This window comes from Convolutriloba macropyga, chromosome 5 (assembly GCF_964194025.1).
Source record: "Convolutriloba macropyga chromosome 5, txConMacr16.3, whole genome shotgun sequence".
NCBI classification, from domain to species: Eukaryota; Metazoa; Xenacoelomorpha; order Acoela; family Convolutidae; genus Convolutriloba; species Convolutriloba macropyga.
The window spans coordinates 28,275,685-28,294,010 of record NC_134472.1 but is presented as its reverse complement, the minus strand read 5'-3'; the positions used below and the strand labels follow the sequence as shown (position 1 = coordinate 28,294,010).

The 18,326-nt window shown below is 35.1% G+C and overlaps 1 protein-coding gene across 1 annotated transcript in view; it reads right to left on the bottom strand.

Moving 5' to 3' along the window:
* Positions 1-2,273: 2,273 nt before the first annotated feature.
* LOC142339291 (mitochondrial import receptor subunit TOM20 homolog) overlaps positions 2,274-18,326 on the bottom strand; it is a 51,823-nt gene continuing 35,770 nt past the window's right edge. Inside the window, exons 2-4 of the mRNA XM_075389205.1 lie at positions 12,023-12,318; positions 11,246-11,393; positions 2,274-2,651 (exon numbers count right to left, since the gene is read on the bottom strand). Of these exons, the coding sequence (XP_075245320.1) occupies positions 2,460-2,651; positions 11,246-11,393; positions 12,023-12,222 (540 nt within the window). The 5' untranslated portion in view covers positions 12,223-12,318 and the 3' untranslated portion in view covers positions 2,274-2,459. The remainder of the gene's footprint in view (positions 2,652-11,245; positions 11,394-12,022; positions 12,319-18,326) is intronic.

The following is an 18,326-nucleotide window of genomic DNA, read 5'->3' as shown; positions in this document are numbered from 1 at the left end:
TTTCAATTAAAAACAAAAATATTGTTGCAGGTAATATACTTGAACCATGTGCAGGTAAGCAATTTTGAGCGCAATGGTGGAGGTAAATTTCACCAGCAAAACACCTTACCGGCACACTCTGCAGGCAAGTTTACCTACCCATTGTTTACAGTGAACTCACTACCTTGTGGAAAATAAAACGATAAATTTGTTTAAAGCATGCTTAATCATATTTCGTCTGAACAAACCTTGCACACTTAGATAATAGCAAAGTTATCATTACTACGCATTTCCGGCCTAACTTAAATTATTGATGTTTTAAAGTTTCAAGCTGAAATTTGAAGACTCATCGATAAAATTTCACAAAACAAACAATGTATATTTTTAATTGCAATTTTCCACATGTAAAAAACTCAGTAATTTTGTCTTCTGAATAAAGGGAGCCTTAATGAAATGCACAAATAATTCATGTCACAATTTTTATTTTTAACCAATAAACGATCTGGGAGTAACTCATCATAGGGTTCTCGAATTGATCTGTTCGATTCGATCATAATTCAAAATGAACCTCAAATTCAATAACACTCATATCCGCAAATGAAACCTCACTTCCAACAAATGCTTAATTGACCATTTGACCAAAATGAAGGAAACTGACACGGAGCCCAGAGAAGTCAAAAACATTTCACCCTAACCAAAGTAAAGCCCGGAAAGCTGAGAAGCATAAACATACCAGACAGATTGCCGAAAACAGCTGCCAATGATTCCAATAACTCCGATTGGGATTGACAGAAAGAAACGAAAATTTTCGAAAACCGGTTTTTAAGTACGAATTATTTTGACATCATTCCGTACTTAATCATACTCCTGTTTATTAATGAGGGGATACGGGAATAGTATCAATACCAATAAGCGTTAGAGATGGTACCTAAGACTTCTAAGAACCAAGCTCCAGTAGCGGGCATCTAAAACTGGGCTTCATGGATTTATCCGGTTTCTATTCCTAATTTCGTTTCTTTTTTTATTATTCCGCTCATTATAGATTGCGTTACGGAGTAACCACTGTTTAAAAGCGCTTGAGCAGAATGAGCTAAGAACAAAACTAGCCTAGAGAGGTCAAAGACATTTCAAACAAAATGTTAAACAAGTTACGGTAAAGCTAAACAAATTAAACCACAACATATCACCAAATTTTAGAAGTCATAAAATAACTTTTGGCAGTTTTAATGGCTGAAAAAGGGCATAAAGAACTAAAAATGAAGGCAACATTCGCAAATTCACTTTAACATTTCAAACGGTAAGACAGTCAACCTTTTTGAAAACAATTAGTGTCAAAGATATTAGCTTTAAGCTGGAGCCATTATATCGATTAAAGACCAACAAGACTAATATAATTGCTACAAACTTTGTTTGAGAGCAATTAAAAAGACAGCGCATTGTATCCAAATAGATTGGATTGTACAAAATGGGCCCGCTATAATAGCCCGCGGAGATGAGGGAGGCTAAACAAGACACTTGGATCGGAGGGCTCTTAGATTAAAGCCTTGAATGATTAAGTTGTTCACCGGGCAGAAATTAAGAGCCCTGAAAAGAGGACGCTTTCGTCCGAGTGCAGAGTAAAAGTCCCAATCGGGCTCAAGGTTATAACATATCTAGAGAACGAAAAAGATTCTAAAAAATAGATCAAGTTCCACCCGTCTAAAATTGGAGGAAAATTTCATTTCCCTTTCTGTGGTTTTCGTTGTTATACAAGTAAGTGTCTCTAGTCAAATAAAACTGCAGTCGCAATCTACGCACCTATTCTATTACAATTTATGAGGTGATCTGCTTCATTCCAGAATTTCTGAATTGGAAAAAAATGAAAGCAAATCTGGTGAGGGCGGCTAAGTTGGGGCTTAAAGCTAGCAGAGTTGGCGCTTAAAGCTTAGCAGGTTTCATATACCACGTGCTGATTCACGCGCATTTTCAAAGACCGCAATTTAACTTACGAAAAATCAAGATGCGAACAGTCAAAATAGACGTTTAAGAAATCAAATTAGTCAGACTAAAAATAGAAAAAGCAACTGCGCAAATAAAATGTTACAAAAGGCGTACGAGAGCAATAAAAACTAATTCTAAGTTTGAGTTGCATTTACAGCGCAACTTGCTCATATAAGAGCTTCTACATTTCAGCTTGTGCATCTTACCTAAACCAACTTTTCTGGATACGACTATCACAGCTGTAGCAGTGCCCTATGTTTGTCTCACTCACACACAGTGATCCAGCCTCATGTTAATTATTTTCCAGAACAAAATAGTAACAGACCTCAATTGAAGTTATCGTCCAAAAGGTAAAAATCGAAATATAGAATTTAATTCAGTTTCATCTCAACTCCTTAATGCAACCAACACAAGTCGGCAAATGCCTCATCTCTGTGATACAATAGTCTTGATTGTTCAATGGGACAAAAACTCATGCGCAGCAACAAAATGATAGTTTGTCACTCTAAGTCGTCGTCATCTTGTAATACAGATTTGGCAGATGTTGCCGATTTTGCGGCTGATACTTTTTTGGTGGTGGTACCTGAAGTCATGCTACCGGGTCCTGCTCCTCCCCCTACTACTGGGATACCAGATGCCCGCATCATGTCCCTTGCCACTGCTGGATATTTCTCTGCTACTGCTTTGAATACCTGCGAAATAATTTGTTCTTTAAATGCATTCAAGTTACCCTGTCTTGGTATAGTCTGAAACTCAAAAATTCTCACACAAATTGAGAGCAGTACGAGAAATAATGTTCTCGGTCAATAAGAGGGTTAATTTGCAGATAGATTGCTGTCTTAATTGAGTGAACAGCTTCTTGTGAAAAACTGCTGTTGGGTGATTCCATAGCTGGATTATTTACTATTATCAACTATACTTTTGAAAAATTGTCTATCCACATTTAGAAGGGAAAAAAGTGTATCGTGAGAAATAGTTAGAATTTTTGACGTAATTAACGTCCTTTTTTTGACGTAATTAATTTTGATCTCGTAAATCTTTTTCTACTCAAACTCTCAATACGTAACCACTGTCAACCACGGACAAAACCAATTGACGCAAATGTTAAATATTAAAAGCGCGTTTCGGTTACCTAATCCGATAACGCCGTTATAGCTTCAGTGAAGCAGGCAACTACTTATTTTTAAAATTAACAAAGAAGACTGAATTAGCCTTAGAGCTAATCCTAGGAGTGGTTGCAAACAGATAAGATCCATAAAGAGTTAGAGCAATTGTCAAAGTTCGGCTGGAGTATAGGGAAGCAAGCCTTTGCTTCCTCCTGTTGTTTAAAAATATAGTCATTTATTCAACAACCAAGACAGTTTTTATGGTATTTCCAAATTTGATCATTTTCAGGGCTAGATACTGCAAAGGCAACATTTTTCGGAGCACAGAAAAATTAAGGGTCACCATACTCGTCAAGAAGAAAACACGGAATACTTTCAAATTTTGCCCCTCCCCCCAAAAAGGAATTAGTTTGGTTTCTTTTGAAAGAGGTAGCCAGCTAAATAACCTAGCAGCGGGTTCAGTTTTAATTAGCGCTCTGTATTTTTAAACTTTTTTCGATGTCATTGCAAAAAAACTGACCCAAAAATACGTAAATCAACGAGAATAACGAAAAGGTAACGCTAGGATGACATTTTTTATCCACTTGAAGCAAAATGAAGATAATACAAAATCCACCAAATTTTCCCGCCGAACCGGTTAATAGTCAGTTTTTGAAAAAAATCTGAAAACCCAACGATCTGAAAACCCAATCTGAAAACCCAAAATTTAGGTGAATCACCACATAGGGTCATATTTTTTGCGTTAGAAAGAAACGCATTGCAAAGCTGCACTCCAATAATCTTCGATAATGTAATTATAGTTAGGTTATGAAAAAAGATTTCAGAGAGGAGAAAATCATTTTCAATTCAAGTGTGACCAAAAAATCTATTCCAGCGAATCAACCATAACATAGCAGGCAAAGTCCAGGCCTAAAATCCAAAATTTCATTGATCTAAAAAACTCGACACCAATTGGAAATGTTAAATATTAAAAGCGCGTTTCGGTTACCTAATCCGATAACGCCGTTATAACTTCAGTGAAGCAGGCAACTACTTATTTTTAAAATTAACAAAGAAGACTGAATTAGCCTTAGAGCTAATCCTAGGAGTGGTTGCAAACAGATAAGATCCATAAAGAGTTAGAGCAATTGTCAAAGTTCGGCTGGAGTATAGGGAAGCAAGCCTTTGCTTCCTCCTGTTGTTTAAAAATATAGTCATTTATTCAACAACCAAGACAGTTTTTATGGTATTTCCAAATTTGATCATTTTCAGGGCTAGATACTGCAAAGGCAACATTTTTCGCAGCACAGAAAAATTAAGGGTCACCATACTCGTCAAGAAGAAAACACGGAATACTTTCAAATTTTGCCCCTCCCCCCAAAAAAGGAATTAGTTTGGTTTCTTTTGAAAGAGGTAGCCAGCTAAATAACCTAGCAGCGGGTTCAGTTTTAATTAGCGCTCTGTATTTTTAAACTTTTTTCGATGTCATTGCAAAAAAACTGACCCAAAAATACGTAAATCAACGAGAATAACGAAAAGGTAACGCTAGGATGACATTTTTTATCTACTTGAAGCAAAATGAAGATAGTACAAAATCCACCAAATTTTCCCGCCGAACCGGTTAATAGTCAGTTTTTGAAAAAAATCTGAAAACCCAACGATCGGGGCTTGATTTTAATTCTCATTAACAATGTATTTGAAAAATACACAAAAATTCGGAAAAAGTCACCGCATTATTTGAAAGATTAGCAAAAAAAGTAAACATTTTTAGAAATTTATCCACCCGTACATATCTTCCCTAAATATCACATTGAATTGCCACTTACGGCTTTCACAGCTCATTAAAGCAACTTAAATCTAGAAAACTGAAATTTTTGAAGTTGTCACTTTTTGCCAAAAAACTTCCTCCAAACAATCATTGCAACAGACAAAAAAAAGAAAAAAACAGGTTTCTGGTTGCGTCTGCGTAAATATAATGTTCGAGGTGAAAAATGCAAAAAAATGGTTTTCATTTTTTTTAAACTAAATATCCATTTTTCTTATCTGTCTATTTAACAGTGGACATTGCTAAGCTCATTGCTCAATAATTGTTTATCACGGCTAGCATGACAACTAGCAAAAATGGAATACTTTTTGATACTTTTGATGAAAGTCACTGAAATCCAGGGTTCAGTCAACCATGTTTAGAAAGTGAAATATGGGAACAAATGAACGTTTTTAATGTTAAGTGTTCATGCACCTGAACATGATTAACTAACAGTCGGATTGTTTCCTTTTTCACGAGACTATTAAAGGTAAACAAAACAAAGACATTGAACTAGACATAGTAGTGTGATTTGAAACAAACTTCCAACTGTATGGTGAAAGTACAAAGTTACGTAAGAGAATCCAGCGTTACATTAGGCAAAGTAAATTTAATTAACTTCAAACTGTGATTACATAGGCTACAAACAATATCGTTCACCACATTTGCAAATAAGCACTAATTCACGAGGAGGAGCCCTTCAATAGAGTAGCTTTAATCCACAATTTATACGCATACCCCGCTCAATCAAATGAAAACCGTAAACTCGCGAAAAAAAAAGACGTTTCGAGGACAAGGAACATCTGTGCGAATCAAGAACCGGTCACTAAAGGGCACAAATTGAGAGCCGACAAAATTAAACAAAAAATTGAATTATATCTTTGAGTTCCAATTATATCCTTCTTATTATATGACATTTGAAGCATTAACGTTTCGTAGTTAAAAGATATCAGCAAAATTTTAAACTTATCTGACTCTCATTTTAAAATTTAGGTGAATCACCACATAGGGTCATATTTTTTGCGTTAGAAAGAAACGCATTGTAAAGCTGCACTCAAATAATCTTCGATAATGTAATTATAGTTAGGTTATGAAAAAAAGATTTCAGAGAGGAGAAAATCATTTTCAATTCAAGTGTGACCAAAAAATCTATTCCAGTGAATCAACCATAACATAGCAGGCAAAGTCCTGGCCTAAAATGCAAAATTTCATCGATCTAAAAAAACTCGACACCAATTGGAATATGAATGGATTGGAAAAACCATTCAGAAAAAAAACCCCGATTAAAACAATAGAAAAAACATAGCCGGAGGATTGCCGGAAAATACTAGCGATAGACGCTTGTGGACTTCCATGAATTGAAACAACTAAAGGAATAAGATAGACAGATCAACCACCAGTCCTTTAATAGACCACTGGACTTTTTGGGTTATATTCGGACTGTCAATTTTATGAAACATACGGTTTATAAGGAAAAAGCCCTAAAAGACCTTTGGATATAAGTTTCAAAATTGATATTCAAAATCAAAAACTCAAGACTAAACATAACCGACTAAACGTCAGAAGAATTGCTCTCGAATGACTAGTGGGAGCTCTAATCAATTGCAGCCTGCTTCAGGGGGGGGGGGGGTGAATGGGACCAAGAAGTTCAATAGTGGGCTTCAAATAACGACATTAAAGGTTACATATACCACAATTGAGATTTAAAGTGAAAAATGGCGCCAGTTTTGGCGCACTTTCCGTTTGAATTTTAGTATTAAATTGCCGCCAATTGAGTTCTGCTGCTTGAAATTGTGATTGAGAGAGAATTTTATTCACGCGAAACGCAAAAAGTCAAGCGAAACGCGAAAAGCTAAAGGTCACTCGAAAAGTCAAAACGGTCAAGAGAAAATTTTGCATAAAAAAGACACCCGTTTACAATAATTGTTTCTCTACGAGAGCAATTAATAATCAAGTATTAGGGCACTATTTTGATGCCCACTATTATCTAGTAAATGTTCATAAACTTTCATAAGTGAGTTCAGAAGTCATTTTTTTAGTGAGGAAGGTCACGCGATTCACCTAAAAGCAGAAATGACGTCATGTACACAAATTTTAACTGCAAAGCAGTAGAAGTCACTGAAGTCATTAAAAGTCAATTCCAAGACCTCGGGTCGTAAGAATCGTCGATGGAAACGACAAATTAAAAAAAAACCACAAGGTCCCCAATATTAGCTTCGCGGCTATAAATAAGTTTAAAAAAACAGAGTCGAATTGCAGCATACGAACAAAAAAACGACGAATTGCCGCATGCGAGAAAATAAAATATTGTTTTTGCAACCTAACACCGTTTTCTCACTCTACTTTAAAAATAGAATAAAAAAATTCACGACGCAAACAACTGGCTTTTTGCTCCACTTCCTGTTTCGACATGACCAAAATCATCACTTCAATTGGAATTCAAAACTCAAGAAAATGTGTGAACATATCTTGAAAAAGCGCCCAAAACATGTCAAATTCTTTGAATTTGATCAAAATTCGCTCCAATAAGTGGGAACATGACGTCAGGCACGCAATTCAGTTAAACAATTGCATAAACGAATAAACAAAAGCCGATTTGAAATAATTGTGATGTCCAATAGTTGAAAAAATACTTAAATTGACATTTGATAGTTTCTATCTTGAATAACTGATTAACTATACATTAGACAAAGTAATCGGGACGAGAAAAAAAACAAGAAAACTAGCAAAGAAAATGGGTAAACAATACAAAAACGATCTTGAAACAATTATCAGAAGACAAACTTACAACATGTAACGTCCAGCAATTGCTTCAAAAAAGAACTTTGCAAGTCGTTTTCGTTTTACAATAAAAATTACAATAGCAACAAAAAAAAGCAGAAATCATGTGAAGTGGCGCATCAAATACTCGATTTGTCCTCTTAGTAAAAAAAAAATCCAGAACTGCGCAAAGCCCGAAGTAGAAAACAATTCTTAAAAATTGGGCTCAATTGAACCATTTTTCTTGACATGAAGAATTCAACAATGATACCAACTCAATAACTTATTACGTGCTTCATTGATTTTTACATACTGCTTCAGTGACACTTTACCTATTTAAAACAATATATATATATATATATATATATATATATATATATATATATATATACTCCTTTTCGAGCCTTAATAAACGAAGACAAAGCCAAAAACAGCGCGCTCAAAGCAGCGCCAGTTAAATACATTTCATTTATGTGACAAAAATGCTTCAAGTTCTGCAAAAAAATCAATTATTGCCATGTTAAATTTTGAATACGCATTCAAAGGTAAAATTTTTGTTAAGAAACCTCGACTAATCTTTTCAAAACCAGTTTTAGAATCTATTTTACAATTGATTGATTCATAAAAAATTAAAATCTTAAACCAAAATCTGTTTGTTGCTTTGTTTGTCCCAATTTTGCGTTCCAAAAATACGATAATTAGCAGAGTGGTACTGTTCTGGTTTAACTTAATATGATCAACTTAAAAAGTGGGGAAATAAAAAAGCTAAATTAACAAGTACACATCAAAATAACTGCTTGAAAAGCAAAATAAATAAAAAAAAAGTTTGACTGTTACATCTAGAAAACAAAAACTATGCTCACTTTTTTATGATCATGACAAAAAAACCTGAGAAAAGTTCGAATCAGGACTTTAAAAGCAGAAAACATCAGAGATAGCTATCAACAGAACAAAATTACGGATTATTCTAATACACCGTTTAAAATGAACAACTTAAAATCTATCAAATCAAGAGATAAAACCTATCCAGACTCCAAAAATTTCAGAACATAGCCCTCAGATTGTCCAATAACAGCCGCGAATTGGACTGTTGGGGCTCTATAAATTAAAAAGCACCAAGATTAAAGATAAAACAGGTCCAAAATAGGACATCCTGATTCCAAAAAATTCAAATGTTTCAAGTAATATTTGCTTATAATTAGAACACTTGGATTAACTCCAGTCAATATCAATTAAAATTGAAATTCATGTATGCTTATTTAGATTTTAAATTTATGTATGCTAAAAAAATACTCCCCATACTACCCTCTATTTAACTACAAACACAGAATGCAGTAACGAAGGCCTGACTTAAATTTTAAAAGAAGCAAAAACAAGTTGAAACTCGTTTCACTACCTAAAAATTGAGCAAGACAAAAATGCATCCGCTAAAAAAATGTTACCAAAGTTTCCTAAACTAGAGGAATTTCAATACGGCATTTTTCGGTCCTGACGAAGCATCAAGAAATACTTCAAATTTCGTCAAGCAAATTGGCCAATTATTCTGTCAAAATAAGTTTTCCAATCAATTACAATGTAGGACAAAAAAATTATGATCACGATAAAATAAACTTTGTCATAGATGCCGAAATAGTAGTCGGTAATGAAGAAAAGATCTTCCGAAACTGAAAAAAAATCAATGAAGGTTAAACGCAAAAAAAGCAGAAAACAAAAAGATGAAAATCAAATCAGAGATAACTTTAAAAACAGAAGTAAAAGGCCGGGAATGGAGAAAGGTAATATAATTCTTTACAACATAGCTGGCAGATTGACAGAAAAAAGCCGCAACAGTTTTGTAGATTTGCAGTCTCAAAAAAAACAGTAAAAAGACAGACCAAAAAAATCGTCTTTTCATTGAAGGCTGATATGTTATATTTTGATTTAAAATCTGTATAAGTTTTTGCTGCCTCTATTAGCTGCTCTCAAACAACCTTTATTTAGAGTTACACACACCCATTTGACCTTATCTCTTTGAATTAGAGTAAATAAAAGTCAATTTCAAAGTGAAGTCATTTTTGAGAGTGAGGTAAGTCAACTGTGACCAAAAATTTAATCACGCAAATGAACAAAAAAAAACTCGCTCCACTAAGAGCGAAAAATGACGTCACGTCATTGGACATTGCATGAACGATTGAACAAAAGGCAGATTTGAAGTGGTTGTGACGTCATATGGTCGTAACAAAAATTGCGAAGATGAAATAAAAAACATAGCAGGACAAGTCCTGAAATACAATTCAAAGAATTTTCATTGACAAAACAAAAAAAACTAGACATAGAACGGAATGAATTAATTGGGAAAACGATTTCTAAAAAAATCAGAATAAAAAAACAGAAAACCAATGTCAAAATGCCGCATGTGAACAAAAAACCACTAACGAGAAATGGAAATTTGGTTCAAACAAAAAAAAACAAGGCCTAGATTGAACTATGATTGGATTGGGAAAACCATTTAGAAATAAAAAAACCGATCCAAAAAATTAAAAAACAGTAAAAATCACAGTGTGAAATTGCCGCATGTGAACAAAAAAAACACTAGCGAGAAAGCGCATTTTTGTTCAAACACCGTTTTCTCACTCTACTTTAAAATTAGAGCGAAAAAAATTCACGCCGCAAAACTACTCGCTTTTTCGCTCCACTTCTTGTTTCGGCGTGACCAAAATCACTACGCCAATTTGACTTCAAAAATCATGAAAATGTGTGAACAGATCTTTAAAAAGAAGACAGCGCCCCAATACAATTCAAATTCGTTGAATTGTAAAAAAAAACCAAGAGAAGGCCAATAATAGCCCCAGCTATCGCTGTGCGGCTATTAATAAACAACTTAGGTTAGTGGGAGTTTGAGAGGGGAAAACTGTTACAAAAGGTGCATAAAGGGGCTCAATACAGGGCGGGTTGGACTGGCGAGGGTGGTGGGGTGAGCGGAGAAGTCTAAATGATTTGAGCTATGGGGTTTAATCCGCTAAGAAAAAAATCAAATCCCAGCTCCATCACTATGCTTTCTCGATGATTTGCAGCACTTCGACGATTTGTAGCAGCTTCGGGGATTTGTACACTTAGAGATCGGTAAAGCTCTAAGAGAACTCCTTAACGACTTGATGACCTCGGGGTTTTATCTGTTTATCCTAATTTTTACGGAAGCTAAGAAGTCGGATCAAAAATCTTCAACACAAAATCGGTAGTACAAAAAATCGCATTAAAAGAGCAACAAGACTATTATGATTGCTACAAATTCGAAAAGATAAACGCTACTGAACATACATAATTATAGCTACTACTCAACATAACTAAGCCACAATCACGTCCCGATATTTTCCGTGAAAAAGTTTATGCGATCAGTAAAGTTCTGTAAAGATCAGTAAAGTTGATGATTACAAAAAAATGATAGAAAAACGTCACTCAAAGATGTGGATCAAAACCATATCATAATAGATCCTCAAACAAACTCGGCCCGACTGGAACAGATTTAACATTTGAGCTTCCAGATGAAAAATGGAATTTCAGTTAATCTGTGCTTAATTGAAGCGTCCGTGTAATTCTTATGAACCCTTTAACGCTACAGTTTGTGGAAAAGTTAGTGCGGTTTGTTGAAGTAACTAACCTCAGGCGGTAGGCTATGCTTGAGTAAGTTGAGTATTTGCATCGGTTGTCCACTGGCCACCACTGCATTGGCAAGATGCGTGACTGCATCCTCCATTTCGCCCCTAACCAGCAACTCCTCACCCAGCTGGATCTCCTCCAGGAAGTATCTGCACACAAAAACAAAGATTTGACAGAAATGACAAACGTATTCTGTTCTGTTATTTGTACCCTTAATGTGCTATTTTCTTCAATCCTGAAAACGTTTCATGTCAATGGCTAAATACCAAATGTTATCACAATGCTAGCAGTAAACAAAATGTCAGCAGGTAAAAGTGTTTAAATATGTTTCATATGTTTAATATTTCACAAGGGCTTGTTTCCTATTCATTTATCGATCTTCGACACACGCAGTTGTCCGACTTTAACTCCACCAGCAACAAAATTCTTTTTTCATTAATTCTTTTTTCCTTAGTCGGCTCTGATCACTAACTAAGCTCAAAGGATCCTTCCGTAAGCTCAATTCACCCGTTGAGAGAGGAGAAATTATAGAACAATTTGGTCTCATCTAATTAAATGGGACCCAGCAAATATGCTACGCGGTTTTATAGATGTCATTCTATCAATAAAACTTCAACGTGCCCAATTTTTTCATAAATTTAAACAACTAAGGTGCAATTAACCATCACTAAAAGCCAATTATGGATTTAAATCTTATTTCCGTCCATAAGTATTGATTAAGAACGATAAATTGACTATTAACAATTCAATACACATAGACAGACTTGAAAATGCTCACCTCTGCACGGCAGCTTCATCCCTCATGTCGGGATAATTTGGTCTACTACTCTTCTTCTCCTGCCTCTGTCGCTCTCTTTTCGCTTTCAGCTTAGCCCTGAAGTCTGGCGCACTCCGCCTCTTATGGTCAAAGTACACGCAATAGGCCAGAAAAAGCCCTCCCGTGACGCCCAAAGCTACCTGTGCTTGTGTGGAAATCATTTCTTCGAACCCAATTTTGGAAATATTCTGTTTGCAGACTAGTATAAATTATTAGGAGAGCTGAGCTAACTGCAATAGTTTAATCCATATCATATACTGAAAATAGCCATGGAGTTGATAATATTTGAGGCTTGTTTTATTTCGCTACTAAAACTAAAACCAACATCGCTGATAAACGATAAGACAGCATTAGAACCCAGAAGCACAGGAAAAATAAGGAGGATTGGACTTCTTTAACTCAGCTAGCAACCCCTTCTATTTTGAAACATTATCCAAAATTGTGATCTCATGAATACCAACGAATTCTTAGCGTAGTATTGTGAAGCAACTCAATTTGAGCAGAGCTCTTCGACATTAGAGTTGACAGTTTCATTTTCATAGTTTTCAAAAGAGTTGCAATGTGTATTTGTTTAGATCAGCCAGGCAAATTGGGCTTGGAAGATACTTTTAGCTAACAAAACAGGAACACAGAACTTGTTGGAACTCCAAGAAATAGAGCGATTGAAAAATGCTTCAAAACAATTAGGAGATATTCGGAGAATGTAAAACCAATCGAAACGGAAAATATATTCCAAGTCTTGTGGATGTACTTGAACCGACAACCCGAACATAAACGACTAACATAGGGCGAATTGGTCTCAAACAACCGGCGATGGGGTGTGGGCGACTAAGGGGTCAAACTTTTAAGATTAAAATGCCTTTCGCGCCATGAAATTTCCTCAAAACAGTTTCGGTGAATCGCATACTCAGAGTCTGGTAAGGCGTAAGGCTCTAAAAGAGCTGCTCAGCCAGTTAGTGCCCTCCGGGCTTTACCTGTTCCAGCCGTTTTTGATGAAGAAAAATCAAATGGGTCAGACGAAAAATCGGTCAAGCGAAAAATCAAAATTTGATATCAATAATCTAACTTCACGGAGTAAAATATTTGAACAAGTGCAAAATGACAAGAGAACGTACAAATATCGTCTTGTTTGAAGATGGATCTTTTCTGTTTTGCCCCCAGTCCTATATAGCCGGTCGGTTTGCATTAGACAACCTTCAGTCTAGTTACAATAAATTGCCGGTATCGGTAGTCGATTGGATGGATTTTTAATTCCGCTTGACAAAAAAATTTGTGCCATAAAGCCAATCCTATGAAAGAAAAGCGCAAAATATTTAAAATACGCATTATTTTTTGTCTGCCTAAGCAAGTTAAATTACTTTAAAAGTGTTCATTTAAAAACATCGCTGCGTCCGTCCCGTTTGTGCATAATTTTATATGAAAATGTATGCAGTACGATTTCTCCCCAAAGCTCAGTACTTGGCCCCTCTTTACATTTAGTATAAATCACTTGCCTTATGTAGCACGTTAGAATCTCCTCTTATTGTTGACGAAACAAATCACTTATCTTTAAATTGTAGAATCAGTGAAATCCAAAACTAAGTGGTAGCCACCAAAATTGGCTTTGTGGCTACGGATCAAACACCAAAAATAAAACATAACCAATTAACGTCGGGAGAAAGTAGGAGTTCCTACAATCAAAACCTAGAGGAGATTTCTCGGCACTTGAGGCTGGAGAAACCTATAAACCGACAAGAATTTTCAAAAAACTTGAAAAAAATGCAAGTTTTACCAAAAAAAATTGCGAAAATTTGTCATATTAAAAAATTGAAAGCTAGTCCATGGCAAATAAATTTTTTACAGTAAGTTATTATTAAACCCCCAAGGACATTCTCTGGCCCCTGCGTCTGGCAAGACGTGAATAATGAAAATAAATGTCAAAAAAAATTAAAAAATTGCACGTTTTGTCAAAAGAATTGCTAAATTTCGTGATGTTAAAATGTTGAAACAATTCCACTACCACTAAAAACTATGCAGTAACCCTATTATTATAACCTAGAAGAGGTTCCTTGACCGGGGGCTAATGGGGAGGGGGAAGAGTGGGCAACAGTGGGGTGGGGGCAACAGCGCGGTGGGGGGGGGGGTGGGTGGGCAATAGTGGGGGGGGGGGGGGTCAACAGTGAGGCGGTCAACCTCTAAGAACCGCCCTTCACACCATAAATATAAGTCTCCAAAACAGTTTGAGCTGAAACAGAGCTGAAAGGCTCTAAGAGCACTTAATGCCCGCTGGGCGCTACCTGTTTATCCCGTTTTTGACGACGAAAACTCAAAGGCGTCAGACGAAAAATCGGTCAAGCAAAAAATCCCATAAAAAAGACCGACAGGACTAATATAATTGCTACAATCTTCGTTTGAGAGCAATTAAAAATAGTACCGCTTGCATTTAATTGAAATCTCGCGTAAAATGATAGCATATTTCAAAGTAAACTAGTACAAGTATCATAGTATCCTTATTGAGAGCAAACGCAAGTTATAAATGTAATTGAATAATTATTCGTATACAAGTACACTACTTAGGCTATACATGACAAAATGGTCAAGTTTGTTTCCGGGTTTGGATTAAGAGCATATAAACGGGATTACATAAATGAGTTGATTGTTTTACTAGAAAAAATAAAAGTAGCAGACAAAATAAACGTAAATCAATTAATTATCGAGCAGTTATATTTCACGACAAATCGGAGCGAAATAAAATCACACCTAATGCTCAAAGCAAAGTTTTTATCATAAGAAATTTATTATATGTCGATTGACCGACTTTTTTAAGAGTGCAACATATGTTGGATGACAATTATATGCACTTTGACTCCCGTCTAGAAACACTTGTTTTCAGTTAACTTCATCACGTGGTTCTGGAGCCCTCTGTACAACCTGTACCTCGGTTCGATATTTATTTATCCTTTAGCCCCAAAAGGTTGCCTACCGTTCCTGTGGGGGTTAACTAGATACTTACTGCCTTTAGTAGCTGCAAGCAGCGTTGACACAATTTCGTAAATACCAAATAGAAAAATGCTCGGTGTCCCGAAAGTTTCTACGCTTTCTCATATCAGGTTGATGAGAGCTCCGAACTGGCTAATACATCAACAGCCGTGCTTATTTTGTTAAATATTGTTACTTTCAGCTTTGAGTATTTCATCTCATTACAACATTTCTTTATTATATTAATAAGAAATGATTATGTATCGAAGGATTGTGGATTGAATTCAATTGCAATTTTGCTTCAAACTGTGAGGCTGCCAACGATCAAACGCATGAAAAGTAATTTCCGATTTAATTATTTCAGCTGAAATTCAAGAAAAAATAGGTCAAGCTTAGTAGGGGGTCGAAGGGCCCTGTTTCCTGTCCTTTTTGAGTGCCTATTATTTCAATTTTGCTTATTAGTATTTGTTCCGACCCCTCTTGAGGGGGGAGGAACTATATACTCAAATGGGTTTTTTTTGTTCAGTCAATTTTCGCCGATCGATATATTCATCGTAGAGAGTTGAGACTGGTATCATTGGAAAGCTCGTCCAGCGTAGAATATGGAAATAAAAAGATTTTTTAATTTTCGACTTCTACAGGGAGTTATCGATGTTTAAGTTTCTGAGAAAAGTAGAGTGAATTCACGTTGTTTTCATTCACATTTTTCGAAATTTTCGCCTAAATTTTCGTCAATTTTGCTGAAATTTGTTAAAATTTTTAAGAATAGTGTCGTTGATTTTTTTAAAGACAAACAAGAATTGTTGATTATTCTGATTTAACTTTTTTGGTCAAAAACTCGGGATAAATATTTAAAAATTCAGCCTTTTTCATCAAAACAACACGAAATAAGCTACTTTAGTCCACTTTGATTAATGTTTGCCGGCAGTATACCCCCAAACAACACTAATACAATCTTTGTAGACACAGAAGGGGCTATTCCTACTTCAACTTCCACTGAGAATGCTCTGTAATTAAAACTTTGCCGTTTTTTGCTAACTTTACTCGTTGATTATCAAAAAAGCAGAACATATTTTTGAGTTTTCAACTAACAAACTATCTATATCTACAATATTCGAAAAAGCAATTGTTCCTAACGGACAATAAAAATTAGCAGAGCTAGTTTTGGGCCAATCATGGACTGTTACAATCCAATAAGAATTCGGATTGTAATCAGTCTGTCTTTTTTTTAAAAAGACTTTTTAATAATAAAGAACAGAACATATCAAATCAAAGCTCAGGGGTGATAGGTCCAATTGGCTTCCTAAGCAGATCCAAGCTAATGCAATTAGTTTTTTTACTTGAAAGTTTATGATCGTTTCGACTTTTAAAAATAATTGATTGTTAAACAAATAGTGCCTTAATGAACTTTTCCTCTATTTTTTCTTAATTTGGTCAACTTGTAGCTTAATGTCAGCAAAGAAAGAATGCTTCTTCATTCTACAGATTTAAAATTTAGTCTCGATTGCGGTTTTAAGCCTGAAGTTCTTGTTTTCTGGCCTTGATATTACTAGATTTCTGATTTTTTTTTTTGTTTTTAGATATTTGACAGTTTTTCACGTTTTCTAGTCACATTATCACATTATTGGCAGTTCTCATGTCAGATTATTAGCGCAATTGAACAAATTAACATCCTGGAAGATATAGATTATCGTTTTAACGGCCTCGACACTTATTTTTCGAAGAAATTAAATGAATTTTTTTATGTCTTTAACTGTCATTTTTACTTTGTCGTTTCGGTCGTATGAAATTTCTGTATAGTGATAGGTTTCGATGGCTTTTCATGGAAGAATAGATGAGCCGATATTCTGATATTACTAGATTGCTGTTGGCTTTCATGACTTTGAAAACAATCGTTTTCCAAAACTAAAAAAAACTTTTTTACTTCGCAAGTTTGTTCTATTTATTTTTCTTCTTGTTACGTAATCTCGTTAATTACAGGTCAAATATGACATTATGGGTGTCAAGGGAAAGTGTCAAAAGGGATTGATGCCCCAAACTGTTTTTTAAAGAATGCGTTATGACCTTAGTGACTTCGACACCGGTTCTTCAAAAGAAACTAAAATTAATTTGATTTTTGTCATATTTAACGTTCTTTTTGTACACGCAAGACATAAGACATATTCTGGATAATTGCAGGTCTCAAAGTCTTCCTTGGGATGAATGAACTATCGTATGTAAATATTTCATTTAATATTTTATTTCTTTCATGACTTTGGATATAATTTTGTTTCGAAAAAAAAAATCAAAATTTTTACATACTTTCGCCCTTTTCTATTTTTACCAAGTCTCACTAATAAATGGCTACATACTACATTATCGATGATCGAAGAAGGCGCAACCGAATATTTTCTGAGAGCCAAAACATGGCTTGACGGTTTTGACAGCGTTTTCTGGAAAGTTTCAACTGAATTTTTGTTCAAATTAATAAGGACAGGTCCTAATGTCCTTTCTTAGAACCGTAATCTTTTGTGAGATTTTACTTGATTTCTAATGGTTGTCATTACTTTGAAGTTTATTGCTTTTTAAAAAAATAAGCTATTTTTTCAACTTTACTGTTTTTGTTCTTTTTTGTCTAATTGTTACAAACTTTTTTATGGACTGGTCCATATCTTTTCTGGCGATTTATAAGTTATTTTGTTTAGTTTTAGGATTATCTGACGGTATGTTGACTTTGTTATTAAATTTTGTTTTTTAAAACGGACAAAGTTTTTAATGTAGTTAATGTTTGTTGTTGTTGTTGTTTGATTTTGCTGTTCGTCTTGACTCGCTTTCTTAATATTGCCATATCACAGCAATCTAATGCTTCAATTTTTAAGCCACTTAGTTATTTGCTTTGAAGGCTATCTTATCGTTCATACACAATTTTTTGGCAATAATTTTTGGGTTTTTCTATCTGTTCCTCATTTGGTAGACAAATATGCCAAAATTGTGGATGGGCGGGGTCGGAACCTTATGTGCCATCGCACATTACCGAGCCGCCTTGTTGTATTAAGATACAAAGAATAAGTTCATTGTCCTTCTATTAAATATTTGTGTAAGACCCCCAAAAGATACCTCTTTTATTTATCTCTTCGTAGCCTAAAAAAAGCAAAGGAACACATTTATCAGTAACTAAACGTTGAGCACGAGTAATTACTATTCGGCTTTCGAGTAATTACGCCAGAAAGCCGAGTAATTTCACAGTTGTTCACATTTTCCACGCGAGCAAATTTCATCATTTTGCATCTTCGGGCCCCAAGCTTTCACTTAACGTCAAAGTTCGCTG